Source organism: Phoca vitulina, unplaced genomic scaffold, assembly GCF_004348235.1.
Source record: "Phoca vitulina isolate PV1807 unplaced genomic scaffold, GSC_HSeal_1.0 scaffold5, whole genome shotgun sequence".
In the NCBI taxonomy this organism is placed as follows: domain Eukaryota; kingdom Metazoa; phylum Chordata; class Mammalia; order Carnivora; family Phocidae; genus Phoca; species Phoca vitulina.
Window position 1 is genome coordinate 68467078 of NW_022589708.1, and position 21975 is coordinate 68489052.

The following is a 21975-nucleotide window of genomic DNA, read 5'->3' on the forward strand; positions in this document are numbered from 1 at the left end:
TTTATTCCTCTCACGACACTTTTGCTACTTAAACCATAAATCCATGCTTTTCAACAGTTCTGGAATATATTAAGCAAATTCCTATTTAAACATTTCTTCTCCACTTTCTACTTTGTGTTCTGAAATAACTACTAAATATACTGGTCCTTTTCATTCTATATTTCATGTCTCAGTATCTTTTATGTTTACTTTATCTCACTTTATCTGTGTAATTTCCTCTGATCTGTGTCCCAGTTCTCTAAATATCTTTTATAATCCTATAGGGATCTTAATTTCAATGACCATTTCTCATTTTTACCTTTTTCCTAAACTTCTCCTTTCATATATCTAGCTATCATGTTTTTAACTCTTATTTTTATGTCTTTGATCCCTTTAAGCACATGTTATCTTAAATTCTTTTAAGAGTATTTATTATTTTTATCTAATGTATTATCTGAATTTTTAAGTCTATTTGCAGTATCTGATTTTCAGCATTGATGGACTATTTTAAGAGTCTGGAAATATTAAATTATGAGGTCATTTCCATTGAAGCACTATTTGTGTGAATGTCATATACCTATAAAACTTAGATTATACCTTGCCAAAAAGGTCTTCAGTTTGCACAGATCTTTATACTGGTGTCTGGTCCCTCTCTTTAACCTCTCTCTTTTCTCTCTTTCACAGAAGAACCATTATTTCCAACTGTTTACTGGAGAGTTAATCATTTTCAAGGAACATGACACACAAACATACATCTTGATTAACATCACCCAGGGAAGAAACACTGTCATCAACATATCCTTTGTCTACAAATTAGTAAAGACTTCCCTTTTAATTTCACCCCTCCTCTCCACCTACACCACTGCTGTCTTTCACTTAAGGCTCTAACTGGTTTTAGCATCTCCTGATATATAAAGTTATGTGATAGCATCTAAGTAGCTATCACTCCTGAAACATATCCTATACAAAACTGAGTTATTACAGATATTTTATCATATAAACTACATCTATTTAATTTAATTAGTAACTATAATTAAACATTGTTTCATTAAACATTAAACATGACTAATATTTCATTAAACATGTTTCATTAAACATTAAACATGACTAATATTAATATTAATCAATTAAAACAGATCCTCCAAAACTAAGGCTGAAGCAGGAAAAATTATATTCAGAACATAAGCACAAACTCTTGACCTTAATATTAACGGGCTTTAGACATATTTCAGTATATATTGCTACTTACCTTATGGGCAGGTACCAGATTTACCAAAACTGTATCCAAAAGCTCCTGAGATACTGTATCGCCTTCACAAATAATAGAACTCATGAGGTCTACCATGTGCATGTGAACTTTCTGATTGTGACCATTGCTGAAATTCAAAATAGATATTTTATTTAAAGTGTACAGGATTTACTCATAACGTGGTGTTGACAAACACTACTTTATAAAACATGATATTAAAATATTAATTAAATCAAATTCCATATATTCATTTAAAGTTTCCCTCTCTCCCAAATCTTACGGTGGTATCAAAAATATATTTTTAAACTGCATTTCCTGGATTACTTTTCCCTAATTTTAACCAGTCTCACAATCAGAAGTAATTAAATCAAATGTCATCTTTAGTTTTACCTTAAGTTCAGAAAATCAAATTGCTTTGAAGTTAATTCTAATAGATATTAAAGAATACACCAAAAAACTCAACTATTTACATGAATCAGAGAGTAATATTTAAATAAAAGATAAAAGTATAATCCAAAAAATATTTTTATATTGGCTATAGATTGCCTTATGCCACTCTTGTATATACCTTACAATACAAAACTGATTTAGTTCTATTCATTTTTAAAACATCTCTAAAAAATAATGTTAATGAGTTCTTAAGTTACAACTCTTAGCCTTCCAAATATTCATCATAACAAACATAGTTTATACATATTCAACTATAAGTTCTAAATTCTTTATATTAAAAAAAAGTTACATGCCTAATAAAATAAACTTACTTTATAACTGAAAATAATGTTCTGTATAATTGGGTAAAAATTTCATTGCTATCTTCCAACTCAAAGCATATGTTATATGACTTGACCCAAGCAATGTTCTAAAAATAAGAAGCAAAAAAAAAGAAAGGTAAATACTTTAATTAGTAAAAACATACAAGCACAAAAACCAATTTAAAATGTCATCATAAGATACACTGCTTACCTCAAGTAAGTAAAAATACCTATTGAATTGTGGGCTTTTTGTATCTTCTAGCCCCTTCAACTGCCTTGTTATAAACATAAATATATCCTTCAAAAAAGAGAGACAAAGTATTATTTAGATTATGAATGCTAAATGAAAATATTCACTAACTTCCTAAAGCTAATTCAGCACTCATGTGTATCCACCATGATAAATTTAAAAACCAGGGGGAAAACTGTATTTGGCTGGAACTTCTTAAAAGAACCTTATCATATAAAACCTTCTCATATGAAAACACTAAATATCTTATTACCCTTCACAGGAAAATAGTAAATAGTTTACCATGATCTTAGAGAATGAAACACTTCATCTTAAAGCAAGTTAAAAAACTAGAACTGGAAACTAGTAAACCAAAATTTATCCCATTATCAGTATAACAAAGGTTTTATCTATGATGTTACTAGTATTAGTATTACATACTAATAACAAAGGTTATACTAATAATGTAACTGAGAGCTAATTAGGTTTGCTGGAATAGCACTATATAGGTAATTATACAGCAAAAACACAGTATAGGAAACTTAGAATTCCAAAATAAATCACCAAGTGAAAAGACAATAGATCACAGAAACTTAGAAATTTTAAAAAGACCTGTAGAAGTTAACTATCAAGCTTCCTACCTTATCATTAAAGTTACTTGTTTTTTCCCACCATTTCTCAACCTATTTCCATCTGTTGGCTTTTGATTTTTTACTACATCTTCTTTTTGTACCTGGATAGAGATAGGTTCAATGGCCCTTAAGGCAATTTTTATGGAGAGGATGTTCTTAAAATTTTGGAAAAGGGTAATTATAAAAGCTAATTCTGCAAAGGAATCATGCTAATCAATAAATATAAATAATATTAAATAAATAAAAAGAAAAGAGAAAAAATGTTTTCCTTATAAGTAAAATGATAAACAAGAATATTTTTAAAAGAGAAAAATATGCAGTTAATGAGTAGCTTTTCAAAAAAATACTATGGAAATTATATCCTTCAAAAATGGTCACTTTGACAGTAGTACTGTACAAAATACATCTTTTGTGAATAAATTCTCCTAGTGTGACTAAAAGAAAACCAAGTGCCACAATGACTACCTAGAGACAGACAACAGTCACTCATTTATAACCTTTCCAACAATCACTGACCTACCCATGAAGCCAAGTGTATAAAAAGAGTTTTCTGATAACGATAAATTTACAGTGGAAATATGAGCAAAGTGTCACAGTTTTCTATTACTGCCACTGCAGACAAAGAAAAATACAAATTTTATGCTAATCAATAGTGAAAAAGAAAAGACGCATTTAAAGAAGACCAAAAATTCTGACCAGAAAAAGTAAGATACTGTAAACTTTTCAGCTATGGAATAATCCCAAAAGACTCTAATTTAATCACAGCTCAATATTCTTCTTATAAACTGTCCTGTTATAAATAGAACAGATGTGTAGGTATTCTTTTAGGAGGACTTTTTATTACCCCGAAGTCCTGAGATAAGTCAATGATTATGCAAACTGAGAAACACACGAGAGGCAGAAGAAACCTGTAGCAGCACTCTTAAATAATTAGACCTTCCTCTTCATAAGAAAGACAACAAGACATTAGTAAGGAAGAGCCCCACAGGTCATTTCCAAATTAGAGGTTTATAATTAGAAAGCAAAATATATACCTGGGTACACAACTCCACAACTCAGCTCATGTTATCTACTTAAACCTCTGACCATTCTTAAATTCTACATTTCAATTCTACCTTCAAGTGACAAATACTGTCACTATCCTGAGATTCTTTACCAATTAAAATAGTAAACAATCATGCCCAAACCAGTTTGGGCATTCCATGCTAGAATTTTGGCAGACTTGATCAAATGAGCAGGTTCCTCACTCCCAATTATCAGGAATCATATCAGGACTCTTTTTCACCACTGTAAACCCAGTTCCTAACACATAATTAACATCAATACTTGTTAAATGAAATAAACCTGAATTGCCATCATTTTCTCCACACTGGTATTAATAATCTTCCTATAGACTCATTCTCTAACCCACAATTTCCACAATTATCTCTCTTTTTTTAAAGATTTTATTTGAGAGAAAGTGAGAGAGAGAGAGCACAAGCAAGGGGGAGGGGCAGAGAGAGAGGGAGAGGGAGAAGCTGATTCCCCGCTGAGCAAGGAGCTGGACACTGGGCTAGATCCCAGGACCCAGGGATCATGACCTGAGCTGAAGGCAGACGCTTAGCTGACTTGAGCCACCCTGGGCCCCCCACAATTATCTTTTATTACTACTGGTTTTTCTAGTTTTCTAACCTATTTTATTCAATATTTTTTGTACAGCTCTAGTAATTTCACACTTTGGTCCAGCAGCTGAATTAATCATGCTATTCCCCTTTTTTCATCTTTTAAAGATTTTCCATTCATATGGCTTTACTTACAACTACTTTAACCAAGTACTAGGTGTCTTTTCTACCTTTTCATTAAAATTTTGTTCACTGTATTTTCTTCCAAACAATTCACATCACACATATACATTAGGATTCATATAGTATAAATTCAGGCTTATACTGCATACTATGTTTTAAATAATGAATATGGTCTTCAGTATAGATGTTCAAAAGGGAAAAGGAAGTATCCCTCCCACCAAGTGTTTCTGAAATAGAACTAATGATAATATAATATAAAAAGTATAGAATACACTGCACTAATCTACTTCTTATCCTAAAGATCAAAAATTGTTTTACAAAAGTAAGTACTAAATGAGGAGTGGGGGAGTTCTTTAAAAAAAAAAAAAAAAAAGTTGTTTAACAAAAGATTGCTGCAGTCAGTGTCAAAGAATACCAAGAAATTATCTAAATACTTTAAGTCCCATTTTAGTTAGAAAGACAAATGAAAGTATTTCTTGGAAGTTCTTTAAATCAGTACTTGCCTTTAGTTTATCAGGGGATGTGTAAGGAGCTTCAGGAGCATAAATCCTGAAAATATCAGCAAGGCAGCAGGCTACCAGTAAGCGAACATCTTTGTCAGGATGCTTGAGGAAAAAATCTGAAGCAAGATGTAAAGCTAGGTTTAAATAAAGCTCCTTTTCTTCTTCAGAGTCCTGGTCCATATCCATGAAAGTTTTCACAACCATCTATTCAAAAACAAAATAATGAAATAATGAAATCCTTCATGCAAAAAGTCATTTGAAATAACAACCATATTAATTGCAAAGATTAACTTCCAAATAAATAATATACAGTACTTTCATTTTTCCCTTGAAAGTATCTGAGAGAACAAGATCCTTCTAAAACTACAAAAAAACTAATTTTTCTTTAAAAGACTAAAATACTTTTCATGCACCCATCATACCTGCTAACCAGATAAAAAGTTTAAAACTAGCCTTGCATGGAGTTTCTGGTCTCACTTTTACAAATGGACTACAAGGATTATGTCCTTCTTAAAAAGAGCAACCCCTTTTTATAATATACCTACTCCTTTTATTATATATACTTCTAAAGAAAAAACCTAGGAAAAGAAGGAAACAATTTATTTTTCCACGTGACCCATAAACCACTCCAGATACATGGATTTATACATTCAGCTAAAAAAGAATAAACAGATTTAAGGATGATGAAGATGTATTCCTAAACGTTAAAAAGCTACCACAAAGTGACTACCATAGCATCCAACAAAATATTTCTTGTGCCACAGTAAAAGAGAACATGACATGGACAGTTTATTAGTAGGACTCAATGGCACGTATGGAGTAAGCAGAAAGAACCTATAGGAAATGGTTCCTTTTGCAAAAACATTTACATAAAAGTAGTAGGACAGAAATAAAAATGGTGAGGAATGGTACTAGTTGAATTCTATAAAGAGCTTTTTCTAATTTCAGTATTAGTTGTCACAATGAACCCTGAGTCATACTATTCTTACCTCAAATGAGACTTTTAATTGCCTAACTTGACAGGAACACACATTTAAATAAAACTCTAATGGAAAGGTGACCATCTGGCATCCACTAGGTGGTGCTGCAAATACTAATCAACAAATAGGACTGGCCACCAACTATCAGTATCTATGACTTGGTCCTTGAAAAATACAAGGATTTCTACTCTGCTACAGAGTTAGATTTCTGAGTAGTAAGTTTTCCAATGCCTTGCTGGGGAACAGTGTTCCTCACAGGGCAGACCCTCAGTTCTACTATACCAGATGCCAGAACCAACTGTAAACTAATCCTTCCAGTCTGGCACTATAGTTAGTTTAAGGGTACAAGGTCCAGGACTACTCTCCTAACTTTTAAATTTTATTCTCTTAAGATATATGTTTGATGGCTTAGGCATATCATGAAAAGAGGCAAAGGAGAAAAAAAAAAAAGACCTACATGCAGGAAACCATTTCTTTTTCTAGACTCTGTTCACAAAAGAGAGGTTCAGTATATTTTGAATAGAATATTATAGGAAACTCTAGAAATTATATAATAAATAATGACACCTTATATATTAACAAACTTTTAATTTATAAAACTTACTCCTGTAATTGTACATATCAAAAATTACTGTCAGCCCACATTAAATCCTTTTTATATTTCTCTAAGAAGGTTGCTAAAAATAGTGGGTAAGTGTAAATTAGGAAAATAAATGAAAAAAACTATATTAACTAGATTACTGCTGGGCATAAATGTCTAAAAAATAATGAAAACATATTACAAACACTAAATGTGAACACTGTGGAAATCATTCCACCAAAACTAACAACAAACTTTACGCAAGGGCTAGATAATAAGAATTCCTCAAAACTGTCTACAACTCAAATGGTGTTATTAAGCTCAACTGCTCATGTATAAGTCATCTATTAAAGAAGATGTCTGAGGAAATAACATCTCTAAAAGATAGGAAATGCTAATCAACTTGTAAGTATAGCTTTTGCGTTTAACAGTTTCGTAGCAAACAACAGAGATGTTTACCTATCACTGCTAAAATATAAACTAATCTGAGGAAATAAAGTATTCACTTCTCTAAAAATTCAACAAGGTCAAGAGAATTTGATACAGAGAAAATGAAAAGTGTCACATACAAAGGATTTGTAGCTTCACTATTTTTAACAAAATATATACAACTTCCTAACTAGCACATATCAGTAATTTTAATCTGCTCAAAGATGTCTTTTCCTTTGAATAAAAAAAATCTGATATCTGACATTCTAATACTATATGCACAAAACTAAGACTTTATATGAAATTTATGAGTATTAGAGTCCTTTTCTTCTAATAAAAATAAACCATGCAGCAACAGCTATAAAACAGTACTTTGCTTTAAGGCTCCGGGGTCTTCAATGATTAATTAATGCAGGTTTTCCAGTCTTGAAATAGAGACAAATAATAATGTATCAAGCAACATAAATGTCTAGGTAGATACAATTTAGAAGGGGAAAAATGCTCAAAAATAAAGAACATCTCAACTAACTGATAAATCAGCTTAGCATTCTGCTTGGCCACTCTGCTCCTTTAACCATTTTACAATCACAGGGACTATCACTGCCCTGAAGAAAAGGTAAAATATTGTTCAAACACATATAAAGAGACTCTAGCCATACAGAGACCACCTCATCTATGGAAGGTCACCATTAATCTTGATTCATTGCTGCATATCAGAAGCAGAGAGAAAAGCTGAAAGTAAAGCTCTTTAACCTACTCCAAAATAACTTGCAAGTAAAATACAGCCTGAGTGCTCAGTACAAAGACTTAAAACTTCCTTTCTTATATTAAAATGATTGTTTTTGTAAAATCAATGAGATATAGAACAAAGGAGAACTTTATACAGACAACAATGAATATAAGAGTACTACAGATTTATTCTTTATACCCAAGTATAGGAGGCCCTAGAAAATCTAAGCTTCACCTTTCCAGTTGTTCTCCCATTAACAGTAGCTAAGGAAACCCTCCAGTTTTGTACGTACTTCCGCTCTCCTCGATCCTTTCCCTGCCATTTTTAGCTTTCATTTGCTTTTTTAAGGTGCCTTAACAAAATATAGCCCTATGTGATTTCCACAGGTAACCCCCCACCCTAAACAGATGTCCCAAAACATAACACAATTCTACTCACCTTTAACCGTCTCACCATCTCCTCTTTAGATATTTTGTCTGAGATTTCCTTGACGCCAGGAGGATAAGTAATTTTTCCATCATTGGTTCTTGTCTTTGAGTGAGCCATGATGGAAATATTTTTACCCCTAAAACAAGAAAACTGTTAGAAGCAAACAAAAAAATAGGCATAAACAAAATTAATAATAAACATGAAAAGTAACTGTCCCCCCAACCAAATAATTTATAACTACTTCCTAATTTATAGTTATTCACTTATCTAATTAATGAAAAACATTTTATTAAGCATTTCCCCAATTTTTTTCAATTGTATTTTCACTTCCATTTCTACTAATGGTAAGTTGGGTTATTTGCACTAACCCTCCAACTAAAAAAACTGTAAATAATAGAAAAAAAATCCAAAATAAGCTTATTTTTTAAAGCACCACAAATTACTTGTCCCAAATAAAAGAGAATACAGGAATCCAGAGAGGTAAACAGAGCACTGAGCATTATATCCATTTATACCCTGAGGACATTTGCCAACCCTGACAAATCTAGAATTCAGTTCTGGCGGTCTTATGAGGCAAGGGGGACAGAGGTAACTCTTAACCTGGCAAGGGAGAACATCAAATAAGAGACCTTCCTGACATCAGTGCACAATACTACTCTGTCTCCAAAAAGATAACACCCGCAAAGATAAGCCAGAAATCAACGTGCACCCATGCCCCCATCAACAGCCACAGGAAACAGCAGAGAAAGTTGCCTTGGTACTAAGCAGAGCAACATAATAACAGATTCAGCTAATTAGTTTTTGCCATGGGCCTGCACATTGGCTATGGTTCACATTACCTAAATTGTCCAGAGAACCTCAACACATAAATGCAGTGACCCCTGACTGGTAGTACCACAAAGCACCAAATACAAGTAAAATTCTACACCTCAAAGAATCCCCACCATGAGGTTTCTAGGACAATGAGCATTATCAAGTCAAAAATAATCAAGCACCTAAGGACACATGACACTGTATGCAAAAATCTGCAGAAATACCAGGCACCAAGACAGAACACACAAAGACTTCACATATTACAATTCTCAAACAGATTACGAAATTACTATTTTATTGTTTTAAAGAAATAAAAGTCTAAAATAACTCAAGCAATAATTATAGAGAGCAAAGTAGAACAAAAAGTCAAACTTCTAAAACAAAAATGGAAAAACTGAAATTAAAAACTCAGTGGACAAGTTTATTAGCAGATTAGAAAAAGCTATTAGAACTAGTGAACTGGAAGAGAAATCAAAAGGATATAAAGAAGAAGAAAGGACAAAGAAGTTTAACTTATGATTCATGGGAGTACCAAAAGACAAATGAAGGCACAGGCCCCTATCTGAGTAGAACAGCATAAAATTCAAGAAGTCAAACAGAATTAAACTCAATAAGAAGAACTGTAGAAGACAAACAAAACATTAAAGCAGTCATATTACTTTGAAAGGAACAGTATTTATAAACTAGTAAGTCAGCACAATATAAGCCAGAAGACAGCAAAATGTCATCCTCAATGTGGGGAAAGAATATAATTGCAAAGCTAAAGTTTACATCCAAGGAATATAATTTTCAAGAATAGGATGAAAATACAGACAAATTAGCCAAACAAAAGTTGGAAGCTATAAGTAAATATATATAGCACTTCCAACATTGTTTAGCACATACTATGCACTTTACACTATACATACATGATATACATGATCAGGTTAAAAAACCTAGATTTTAAAATTTCACTATAAACGGCTTACAAAAAACATAAAGAAAATATATGGATATGAGATGCTGAAAGTAAAAGGATGAGAAAATATACCATGCAGACACTAAACAATCCAATTACAAAATGGGCAAAAGACATGAACAGACATTTGAAGAGGAAATTCAAATGGCAAATAAGCTTATGAAAAAATGTTCAACACCATTAATCATTAGGAAAACACAAATTAAAACCACAATGAGATCTCATATACTATTAGAATGGCTAAAATAGAAAATAGCAATAACATCAAATATAGACAAGGATGTGAAGAAACTGAATCTAGACACTGCTGGTGGAAATGCAGACTAGTACAACCATAGTTGAAAATAATCTGGCAGTTCCTCATAAAACTGAACATGCACTTACCATACAAATCAGCCACTGCACTCTTGGGAATTCTTCCCAAGAAATGAAAGCCTGTGTTCATGCAAATCTGTACAAGAATATTTGTAAGAGCTTTATTCATATACCCCACAACCAGAAGCAATCCAAAGCCCTTCAATGAATGAATGGTTAAACAAACTCTGATAGATCCACACAATGAAATACTACTCAGCAATAAAAAGAACTGACTTGCTGATACATTCAATAATTTACTGCCATTATGCTTATTGAAAGAGCCAATCTCAAAAGGCTACATGCTATATGGTTTCATTAATTTAACATTCTTAAAATGACAAAACTATAAACATGGAGAACAGATTAGTGGTTGCTAGGGTACACAGATGAGACTAAGAGGTAGCATTACGGAATTCCTTTATAATTCTGTATCTTGACTGTGATGGTAATGACATGAATCTATACACAAGATCAAACTATACAGAACTACACAGAGACAGAGAGAGAGAGAAAAATATTGTGCAAAAACTTGAGAAAACTGAATAAAATCAGTAATCTAATTAACATTATACCAATGTCAACTTCCTTACTTGATATTGTACTTCAGTTACAAAATATGTCACCACTGGCAGAAGATGAGTGAAGGGTTACCGAATTCTATGTACTATTTTAGCAACTTTAAACCTATAATTCTTTCAAAATAAAAAGGTTTAAAAGCAAACCAATCAACTGTATTCCTATGGATAGCAAATAGGAAGTTTAAAAATACAATTTACATAGAAGAGCATAAATTAATCTAACAAAAGATGTACTTTTACAGAGAAAATCATAAAGCTTTACTGATAGAAATCAAAGAAAACCTAAATAAATAAGGAGATATCATAGACTGGATTGGAAGTTTCAAATACTATAAAGATAGCAAATCTTCCCAGTGATTATGTAGTCAATACAATCCCAATCAAGCCCAGGTTTTGATTTTGAAACATGGCAAATTTTTAAAAAATTTATATGTAAATAAATGCAAAAGGCCAAAGTAGCAAGATACTTGAAGAAAACCACTATAAATGGATTTGTTCTCAAATATTAAAACCCATTATAAAGCTAAAGTAATTTAGATGATGTAGTACTTACTGGTGCAGGAAAAAAAAAGAAAAGAAAAGAAAGGATTAATGGGAAATATTAGCCTAGAAACAGACCCTTCATGTTTTATACATGAAATTTAATATATGAAAACAGCAGCAGGGCATATCAGTAAGAAAAGATCAGAGAGAACAAAACAAAAAGTTCCAAATATTGCCTAATATTTTAATAATATTAAGTCTTCCAATCCATGAACACTGGGATATCTTTCCATTTATTTGTCTTATTTCTTTCACCAACATATTGCAGTTTTCAGTATACAAGTCTTTTACTTCCTCAGTAAAGTTTATTGTGAAGTAACTTTTTTTTTTGATACTATTGTGAAGAAATTCTTTTGTTAATCTCCTTTCCAGATAGTTCACTGGTAGTATATAAAAACAGTAACTGATTTTTGCATGTTGATTTTGTATCCTGCAACTTAACAGAATTTATTAGTTCTACAAATTTTTTTGTAGGGTCTTTAAGGGCTTTCTACATATGAGATCATGTCATCTGTGAACAGGAAATTTTACTTCTTCCTTTCCAATTTGGATTCCTTTTATTTCTTGCCTTTACTTTATTCCATAAATGCTCTGGGTAGGACTTCAGTACCATGTTGAATAGAAGTGGCAAGAGTGGGTATCCTTGTCTTGTTCTTGATCTTAGAAGGAAACTTCCTATTTTCACCACTGAGAAATGCAAATCAAGAATAAGATATCACTTCACTCCTGTAAGAAAGGCCATTATCAAAAAAACAAAAGCTAACAAGTGTTGACAAAGATGTGAAGAACAAAGAATTCTTGTACACTCTTGGTGCGATTATAAAATGATGCAGCCACTATGGAAAGCAGTATGAAGGTTCCTCAAAAAAATTAAATATAGAACTACCATATGATCCAGTAATCCTGATCCTGGGTATAGACCCAAAAAAATTGGAAATCAATAACTCTAAGAGGTATCTGCACCCTTTTTCACTGCAGCATTACTCAAAATAGCCAAAATATGGAAAGAACCCAAATGCTCATCAATAGATAAATGGATAAAGAAAAAAAGGTTTATACATACAACAGAACATTATTCAGGCTTAAAAAGGAAGAAAAGCCTACCATTTGCAACAATATGGATGGACCTGGAAGACGTTATGCTGAGTGAATTCAGTCAGTCACAGAAGGGCAAATACTGCATGATTCCATTTATAGGAGATATCTAAAATAGTCAAATTTGGGGCACCTGGGTGGCTCAGTCGTTAAGCATCTGCCTTTGGCTTGGGTCATGATCCCAGAGTCACAGGATTGAGCCCCACATCGGGCTCCCTGCTCAGTGGGAAGCCTGCTTCTCCCTCTCCCACTCCCCCTGCTTGTGTTCCCTCTTGCTGTCTCTCTCTGTCAAATAAATAAATACAATCTTAAAAAAAAAAAAAAAAGTCAAACTTACAGATACAGAAAATAAAATAGTGGTTGCCAGGAGATGAGAGGAAAAAATGGGGAGTTGTTATTCCATGGGTGTAGTTACAGTTAGAAAATATGATTAAATTCTAGAGATGTTTTATACAACATAGCACCTACAGTTAATACAGTGTTGTACACTTACGAATTTGTTAAGAGGGTAGATTTCATGTTAAGTGTGTTCTTACAAAAAAAAAAGCAAAGAGACACAAGGAAACATTTAGAAGTAATAACTGTGTTTATCTCAAGTGACACCTGTGTGGTAATGGTATCATAGGTGTTGTATATAATATGCATGCATTTTTTTCTCTGTATCAGTTACAGTTCAATAAATCCATTTTATTTTTTTAAAGATTTTATTTATTTGACAAAGAGACAGAGAGAGAGCATGAGCCAGGGGGAGGGGACAAAGGGAGAGGGAGAAGCAGGCTCCCTGCCAAGCAGGGAGCCTGATATGGGGTTCGATCCCTGAGCCAAAGGCAGAAGCTTAACAGACTGAGCCACCTAGGCACCCCAATAAATCCATTTTAAAGAAAGAAAAGATTGGGGCGCCTGGGTGGCTCAGTGGGTTAAGCATCCGCCTTCGGCTCAGGTCGTGATCTTGGGGTCCTGGAATGGGCCTTCCTGCACTGGGCTCCCTGCTCAGAGGGGAGTCTGCTTCTCCATCTTCCTCTCCTTCTGTGATCTCTCTCGCTCTTGCTCTCTCTCAAATAAATAAACAAAATCTTAAAAAAAAAAATAGAAGATTTTCAAGTACCCTCTGGGAAATAAAATGCTTTGCCCCATCTGCTGGGGAAAAAGAAGAGGAGTGGCGGGGGGGGCGGGAAGGAGGAGGAAAAATAATGATGCTGCTGCTGCTACTGATGATGATGATGGTGGCGGCCAGTGGGCAGTTAGATTTCCAGAGAGATGTCTGAGCTAGGGACAGATTTGGGAATCCTCAATAACAGTTAAAACCAGGGGCACAGATGAGAGCATTCAGGAAGTCTTGTAAGGTGAGAAGAGATAAGAGAAGACACGTCTTTAAGAAACAGACAAAAAAGAGCTTGCAAAGCAATCTGAAAATGATCAAAGAGGTAGGGAGAAGGTGCAGAAAAGCCATATCAGAAAGTAGGGGGGTACACCAAGTTTCAATTCAAGACAGGGAGTGGCCAACAGTACTGGACTCTGCAGAGAGCTCAAAATGAAAAAACTAAAAAGAATCCATTGTAGGTTTTTTTTTTAAGATTTATTTATTTGACAGCGAGAGAGGGAACACAAGCAGGGGGAGTGGGAGAGGGAGAAGCAGGCTTCCCGCCGAGTAGGGAGCCCGATGCGGGGCTGGATCCCAGGACCCTGGGATCATGACCTGAGCCGAAGGCAGATGCTTAATGACTGAGCTACCCAGGCACCCGAATCCATTGAAGGATTAACTGTAATTATGGTGATGACTGCACATCTCAGTAAATTTGCCTAAAAATCACTGAATTATACACTTGAAATAGGTAAAATTTATTAATTTTATGCTACGTAAATTATAGCTCAATGAAGTTTTTAAAAGTTTTTTAAATTTTTTCAAGTTCTGAGACACTCTAATACCCCCCCCCCAAAATAACATCGTACCTATACCTCACACCTTACACAAAATGAATTCCAGGTATTCGTGACCTAAATATAAAAGCAAAATATAAAAAATTTTAGAATATAATGCAGGAGAACAATTACATGACCTCAGGTTAGGAAAAGCAAGAACCAAAGTCATAGCTGTGTTCCTTCAACCAAAGAAGATATTTAACAAAAGCCCAGAACAAATCATTTCAGGGGAAGTTAAATAAATGTGACAGGATTCCCAGTTTTCCACAGAACGTGGAATGTAACAAAGTCTCTGCCTTTCCTTGACAGAAGTAAAAGCTGATGCTGACCATTCCTAACAAGAGATACACAATTGTAACCACAAACTGCAACTAAATTAATGTAGACATGGTGCCTTTGTAGAATAAACTCATCCACATAGTCAAAAAATTTGTCATAGTCAAAAATTTGTCAAGTGCTTGTTACTTGCATAACTCTTTAGCAGTGACTACAGGGCAAAATGAGTAAGACGGATCTCAAAAATCTATTCAAAAAAGTCCCCCTAAATAATTAAATCACAATAAATTCTAAAATTATCCTAACAGAAATAACAAGCTTAGAAAATATAAAATTGAAAGAAAGCCCACTCTGTAAGTGAATGGGAGTGAACTTGGTAATAATATATAGAACAAAAAAAAAGGACCAAGAAAACAGTTCAGAATGTGTTACTAATCTAGAGAAGAAAGTTCAGAATTTGTTACTTAGGATCTAGAAGTGTGACTGAAGGAAAAAGTGGAAGGAAGTAAAGGGAGCTAAGGAGGAAAAGATAAGAGCCAACAAAGGGGCAGGTCTACTCAGTATGCACTTCAGTTTTATAAACAACAGTAGTAGAAGCAGATTTGAAATATCTCTGTGAATATATATAAGCTGTTTCTTCAGCATAAGACATATTTACTGGCCCTTGTCTACCAAGCAAACTCTATGTACCTTAAATTCTCACTCAAGTCTGTAAGTCTATGTTTAAACTTTCCCTGACTTCTCCAAGCAGAGCAAGTCTCCTCCCCCTACAGCTAAAAACTCTGAACACATCATAATTAGCATTTATCACATCATATTTAGTGAACATATTCTATGTCCATTACTCTTACTAGGGCTGTAAGCTCTGTAAGCCAAGGATAGTGTATCATTTTTATGTTAGCATCTATTACAGAGCCTAGCACAAAGCAGGTACTCTGGAAATCCTTGCTGAATGAATGACCAGAACTATTCTAAGAAATGGTGGCTACAACAGGCAATACAAACCAGAGAGAGGCAAAATCAAATACAGTAAAACCAATCAGGAAACTGCTACAAAATTCCAGGTGAGAAGGGGGAGCTGACTGCAGGCAATCATGGGAAAATAAGAAAATGGATTCAAAGACTTATGAATGATTTTAAGGAAGAAGTAGAAAAAAAAAATAAGAGAAGTAGAAGATGATTACAAGATTCAAAGCCTTTGTTCCTTGAAAGTCAATTACTTAAATATTTACTGGGAATTTACTTAGTGCAATATACTATGCTAGACACTAGGAATGCAATAATAAGCAAAATATATAAAATCTCTGCCCTCATCATAATGGAGAAAGAGAAAAACCATCGAGAGATTAAGTCTTGGGGAAAAAATCTGGTCTAGAAGGCAACTAAAAATGTAGATCTGAAGTTTTAGAGAAAAACCAAGGCCAGAAAATATTTTAGGACCATGTACAGCTCATGTTTTATGAATTTACAAGATCAGTTAAGAAAATGTGTAGGATTAGCTAAGACACCAAAACTGAACCTTGAGTAAATATCTATACTGATACGGGGAGGGGACACGAAGAAAAAGAGAAGAGAGTCAGAAAAGGTAAAAAAGCAAAAAATAATTTTTTTTAAGCCTAGAGAAAAATGTTTGAAGATGAAGGGGTGGCATACAGTGCTCAATATTTCAGAAATACATACATACAAATACATACAAAATGACCTGAGCAAATACTCCCTTGGACCTGGCAAGGTGATCTTTAAGAAAGAAGTTTTCTGAGAATAATAGGAATAAACACCAAACTGGTGTAAGAAAGAGAAAAAGGTGTAAAGAAGAGGGAAAGGTGTAAAGAAAGAGAAAAAAGGTGTAAAGAAGAGGGAAAGGTGTAAAGAAAGAGAAAAAAGGTGTAAAGAAGAGGGAAAGGGAGCAATGCTGAGGAAGAGGGGAAGGGTATAGGAAATAATTAGGATCTTCAATTGTTATCAGAAATAAAAATAAGAGATAGTGATTTATAACTGCTCCTCTTAGGTTTAAGACTGTCAAAGAAATTATCTGACAATTTATTTCATCTCTGTGGAATTATAATTACTCATATTTAAGGTAGGGTGGATACACTGAAAATGAGAAAATAACAACTGTACTTAAAAAATAATTTATATAAAACTGACCAGTGTCAGAATACATTTTATATACTATATACACTATAGAACAAAGGACAAATTCCTTTCTCCATTTAAAATATACACACTTTTAATTTCACCAATTTATAGCAAAACCATGATAATCCAGAATTTCCCTGTTTTAAGGGTAATGTGAAATGAATACTTTCAGAAAACAGTTAATTTCATTGTACGCAATGTGTTGTTATATTTACATTTTTATGTCCAGTATGAACAATAAGTAAAACACAAGAAAATATTCTAATACTAAACAGCTTGTACAATCTTTCAGTAAGTTCAAATAAAATGATTATTAATTAAAGGAAACATATCGGTATTTTTAGAAATCATACTGACAGTTCTAGGAACAAAAATCAATGGTATCATCATTCTTCATTCTGATATTGTCAGATGTAAATAAATGTTAAGATGAAATAAGACTGAAGCAAAAATATTTAAAGATCCTTTCAGTGAATGGGAAAGAAGAGCAAGGTTAAGAGTAATAGGAATAATCATTTTTTAATTGATCTGAGAAGAGATAAAGACAGGTATCTGCCATTTTCATCATGAATTTGCTTAAAAATCCAATATGTGACAAGTTCAAGGTCACAAATCAAATCAAACCACTACCAGAATCCCTACTTTGCCAAGTTTATTAAAAACTATTTTTCTTCCTGGGACTTCACTCAGGTAAAGGTGGAATTAGAAGGAAAAAAGGTTTGTAAAGAGTCTGGAAACTGCAAAAGGCAGTCTTCCCACAACCGGTACCTCTTATAACCAGCAGATGGTGCCCTCCATAAAGACAACCCTTCCAGTACATAGTCATTACAAAGTAGAAGTTAGGCTTATTCTTAGGCCAGGGACAATTAAAAAGCTATTGTGAGTGTTTTCTAAGAGAATAAAAGATAAATAGATTATGTTAACTTTCCCTAAGTATATAACCTTAAGGCCATGTTTACCTATTTTCCAACTATTCAAACAAAAAGCTGCTTTTTTCCATATACAATGTTACCACTAAGGCACCATGTAACTTGAATTCATCTTTTTTAAATTCAAATTAAGTGTATTTAGTAGTTATCCCTATGAGTTCTGATTAAGCAAAGTAATTTTAAATGGTTTAGGAAGTCCTTTCAGAAAACAAACTCATTTTCATATTTTTGGCAATGTTTATTTATAGAAGGTTAAATATATTTCTTGCCTACATTCTTTTTAAGGATCATCAATCTTACAGAAGGGAGTAAAGTTAAACTTAACTGGTTCAAACAGAAAAGGAGCCCCAGGCCCTAAAACATCTCAACTAGTACCAGTTTCTAACTAACAGTACAGAAAGTATTGTTAAATCTTTTTAAAATAGGATTTTTTATATTAATAATGATGGTATCTCTCATTTATTGAATGATTGGTATTTCTCTAGTCAGTCATCAGCTCAATGTCCTATTCAGTGGGGGAATAAAATTAAGTATTCTTCTATGCACATCAAACCTCATGCTGTACACATTCTTGCACAACCCCCTATTCTTAAACTTGCCTCCATTTCACTGAGAAAATAGAAGCTCTAACAAACAGGAACTTCCCTCAGTCTCCCATCACTAATCTACTGGCCTACCTACTGCATTTATACCCATTCTCTCATTCCTTCCTGTTATTAGAAAGTATGTTAGCCTTATATCAAAAACTAATCCCTTCACAGGTACACAAAATCCCACAAAGACTGACCTCACTAGTTGTCTCCTCTTTCCTCTGCATAAGCATCCTCAGTGTCTACTAGATCCCTTCTCTTAGCACCCAATATACTCTGTTCTTGAGTGGAAGGAATACTATAGCACACCAGCTTAGACTACAAATACCCCTCCAGCTACTACTATCTTCTCTCTCAAATTACCTTCACAGCCAAGCTTCTCAAAAAGCGTATTTCCTACCTTCACGTCTTCAGTTCCCATCTACTTTTTATACTAACAATCTTGTTTCCAACACCCGCCATCACCAGCAATAATGCTTTTGCCATAATCATTGTAGCGGACTTCAAAAACAGCAACAGATTTTTCCCTTCTCTGCATCTACGCCCTTGCAATGTGACTTTGTTGCTCCTCCAATCAAGAAGAGTGTTTTTCTAGCCCTTGAATCTGAAATGATCTTATGACTTGATCCAATGGGACATTTGGCAAGCTTAGTGTTTCTGCCTTTGAGGTTACTAACTTGCTGCTCTTGGAACTCTACTGAAGTGCCCAAGCCCAGAAGTTATTCCACTAGAAAATGAGAGGTCTCAGTTATTCTAGCCATGATCATCATGAACAAGCCAGCCCCAGCCAAACCTAGCAGGTGATCACAGATGTATACCTGCAGATGCATGAGGAAGCCCAGGTGAGAGATCACTAAAGCTGACCCAGATGAGTAGAACTGTCCAGCTGCTGCCCAGCTAAGCCAAACTCTGCCAACCTGCAGAATCAGGAGCCAAATAAATGGTGGTTGTTTTAAGCTGTTAAGTTTCGGGGTGATTCATTATGTAATAAAAGCTAACTAAAAGTCATCATTGACTTCCATGTTGTCGAATCAAATGAACACTTTTCTAATCCTTACTTAATTGCTCGGCAGTATGAAACACAGTTGATCGAACCCTCCTTCTTGAAACATTCTTTTCCTTTGGTTTTTACTCCATTTTATCTCTTCCTGATTTTCCTCCTACCTTACTGGTCAACTCTTCTCTGTTGTTTCCTTTTCTATCCAGGCTCTAAATATTAGTAATTCATCAGAACTCAATTCCTACCCCTTTATTCACTTTTTTTAAGTAGGCTCCATGCCCAGCGTGGAGCCCAAAGCGGGGCTTGAACTCACACCCTGAGATCAAGACCTGAGCTGAGATCAAGAGTCGAATGCTTAACCTACGGAGCCACCCAGGCACCCCTATTCACTTTTTAACCTATATTTTTTCTCCAGACTTTTGCCCTAGGCTTTTTAAAACCTACTCCAAAGACTTTAAAATAATACATACCCTACACCAACAGATCTCTTATGAACCCTAGTCCACATATACAACTAGTTAACATTTCCACTTGGTTTATTCACAAAGGCACATTGAACTTAAAATTCCCAAAACTAAACAACAAACTATCTCCCAACTTCTTCCCCCTCCAAAATAACCTTCCTTCTTCTATCTTCTCTCTGTATATGGTGACTTAGAGTACCCAACTCGTTCCTCCCAGAAAATTGGGGGAGTGACCCTTTCAACATTTAAAAGCAACCAAGTCCTGTAAATGCTACCTGCTAAATACAAATTTGTATTTGGCCATCATTTCACCACAACTAATCTAAGCCACCTCCAATTCATTCTTCAAACAGCACCTAGGACGATCTATGGTAACACTAATGATCTAATGTACTAAGGTACACTAATTTCTTCATATCACTGCCTTAACTTAAAATACTTAAATAGGTTCCCAATGCCCTTAGAATAAGTTCTAAATATACTAATCTGACCACTTTAATCACTATACTCCTGTCACACCTCTATTTCTTAAAGGCACCAAACCAAGATCCTTCTGTCTCAGTGTGTACTATTCTTTCTGCTTCAAAATCTTTTTCCTCCTGTCATCCCTTCTCTGGTTCTTCAAGTCTCACATGTCGATCCTCGGGTATGCTTTCCTGAGTCTGCCCAAACTAAATTAAATCTCTATTACATGCTCTCAACATCACCCTGTACTTTACCTTCAAAGGATTTATAATAATTATAGGTGTTTATCCTCTAATGTCTGTATACCCTTCTGAACTTGTATGTACCATACGGGAACAAGAATCCAATTTTGTTCACTACTGTATACCTAAATGCATAATACAATGATGGGCAAAAAAGCAAGAGCTCAACAAATATTCTTAATTATGAGATGAACTACATAATTACGCCCATTTTATAAATGAGGAAACTGAGGATCAAAGAGATTAACTATGCTGAAGTTATCCAGCAACTATACTGGAACTAATCCATACCTGATTCCCAAACCTTAACCTAATGGTTCCCAACTTTTGGAACACAACTGAATCTCCTAATACTCAGGCCCAAACACCTGCACTTAAAAAAGGGTTCCATGAGGATTTTTATATGCAAAGTTAAATAACAATGCATCTTAACAGCCAAAAAGTTAACCCAAATATCTATTAATTGATGAATAGATAAACAAAATGTGGTATATCCATACAATGGAAAACTAATTAGGAATAAAAAGGAATAAAGTACTGATATATAACACTGATGAACCTCAAAAACATTCTCCATATAAGAAAAGCCAGACACAAAAAACTACATATTGCACAGATTACATTTACATGAAATATCCATAAAAAAGCAAACAGATGAGTTGTCATCTGGGATTGCGGTTGAGAAAGTTATCACCATAAGTGGACACCAGTAATCTTTGGAGAACAATGGCTATATACTCTAAACTTACTAAAAATCATGGACTTATACACATAAAATGAGTGTTATAAAGAAAAAACAAAAGAGAACAATTCATTCTGTCAGATGGTAGAGAAGGTTGTCAGCAGCATATCACAGAGTTGGAATTTAAGCTGTGGAAGACAATAGAATGGCTAGGTGTGGATTCTAGGATTCAAGGTAACTGTGAAGCAGAGGAAGCACTGACCAATGAAAAAAAAGCACGAAAATATGCTAGGTCTGAAAAAACAAACAACGTATCTGTTGTTATATGTGCCTTTCTAGAAAAATCTCACATTTTGCAAAATCACACTTTTCAAAATAATGGTTAAAACAGAACATTAGCAAAACAACAGCAATCCAAATAACATACAAGCATAGTCTCCACTGGCATTTGTTCCCAGCATCATAATCAAACTTTTCAGCCTTAAATATAAGGGTTCAGGTTTTCTCAAGATGTAGGCCCTTGAAGGTAGTACTGTACTACTAATAGAAAAAAATTCAGCAAAATTAAAAACAGCCTTCAATTTGTTAAACAGGGCAGAAACAGCCTCACAGATATTTCATCTGCACTTGAAGCTGTACTAAATAGAT

The 21975-nt window shown here is 34.1% G+C and overlaps 1 protein-coding gene across 5 annotated transcripts in view; it reads right to left on the reverse strand.

Annotated features, from left to right (window-relative positions):
- The window catches only part of PDS5B (PDS5 cohesin associated factor B), a 190799-nt gene that overhangs the window by 112747 nt on the left and 56077 nt on the right, over positions 1-21975 (reverse strand). For all 5 annotated transcript variants that reach the window (XM_032403217.1, XM_032403215.1, XM_032403214.1 and 2 more), the window contains exons 2-6: positions 8286-8412; positions 5129-5332; positions 2192-2278; positions 1990-2087; positions 1229-1355 (exon numbers count right to left, since the gene is read on the reverse strand). In XM_032403217.1, the coding sequence (XP_032259108.1) occupies positions 1229-1355; positions 1990-2087; positions 2192-2278; positions 5129-5332; positions 8286-8393 (624 nt within the window). In that variant the 5' untranslated portion in view covers positions 8394-8412. The remainder of the gene's footprint in view (positions 1-1228; positions 1356-1989; positions 2088-2191; positions 2279-5128; positions 5333-8285; positions 8413-21975) is intronic.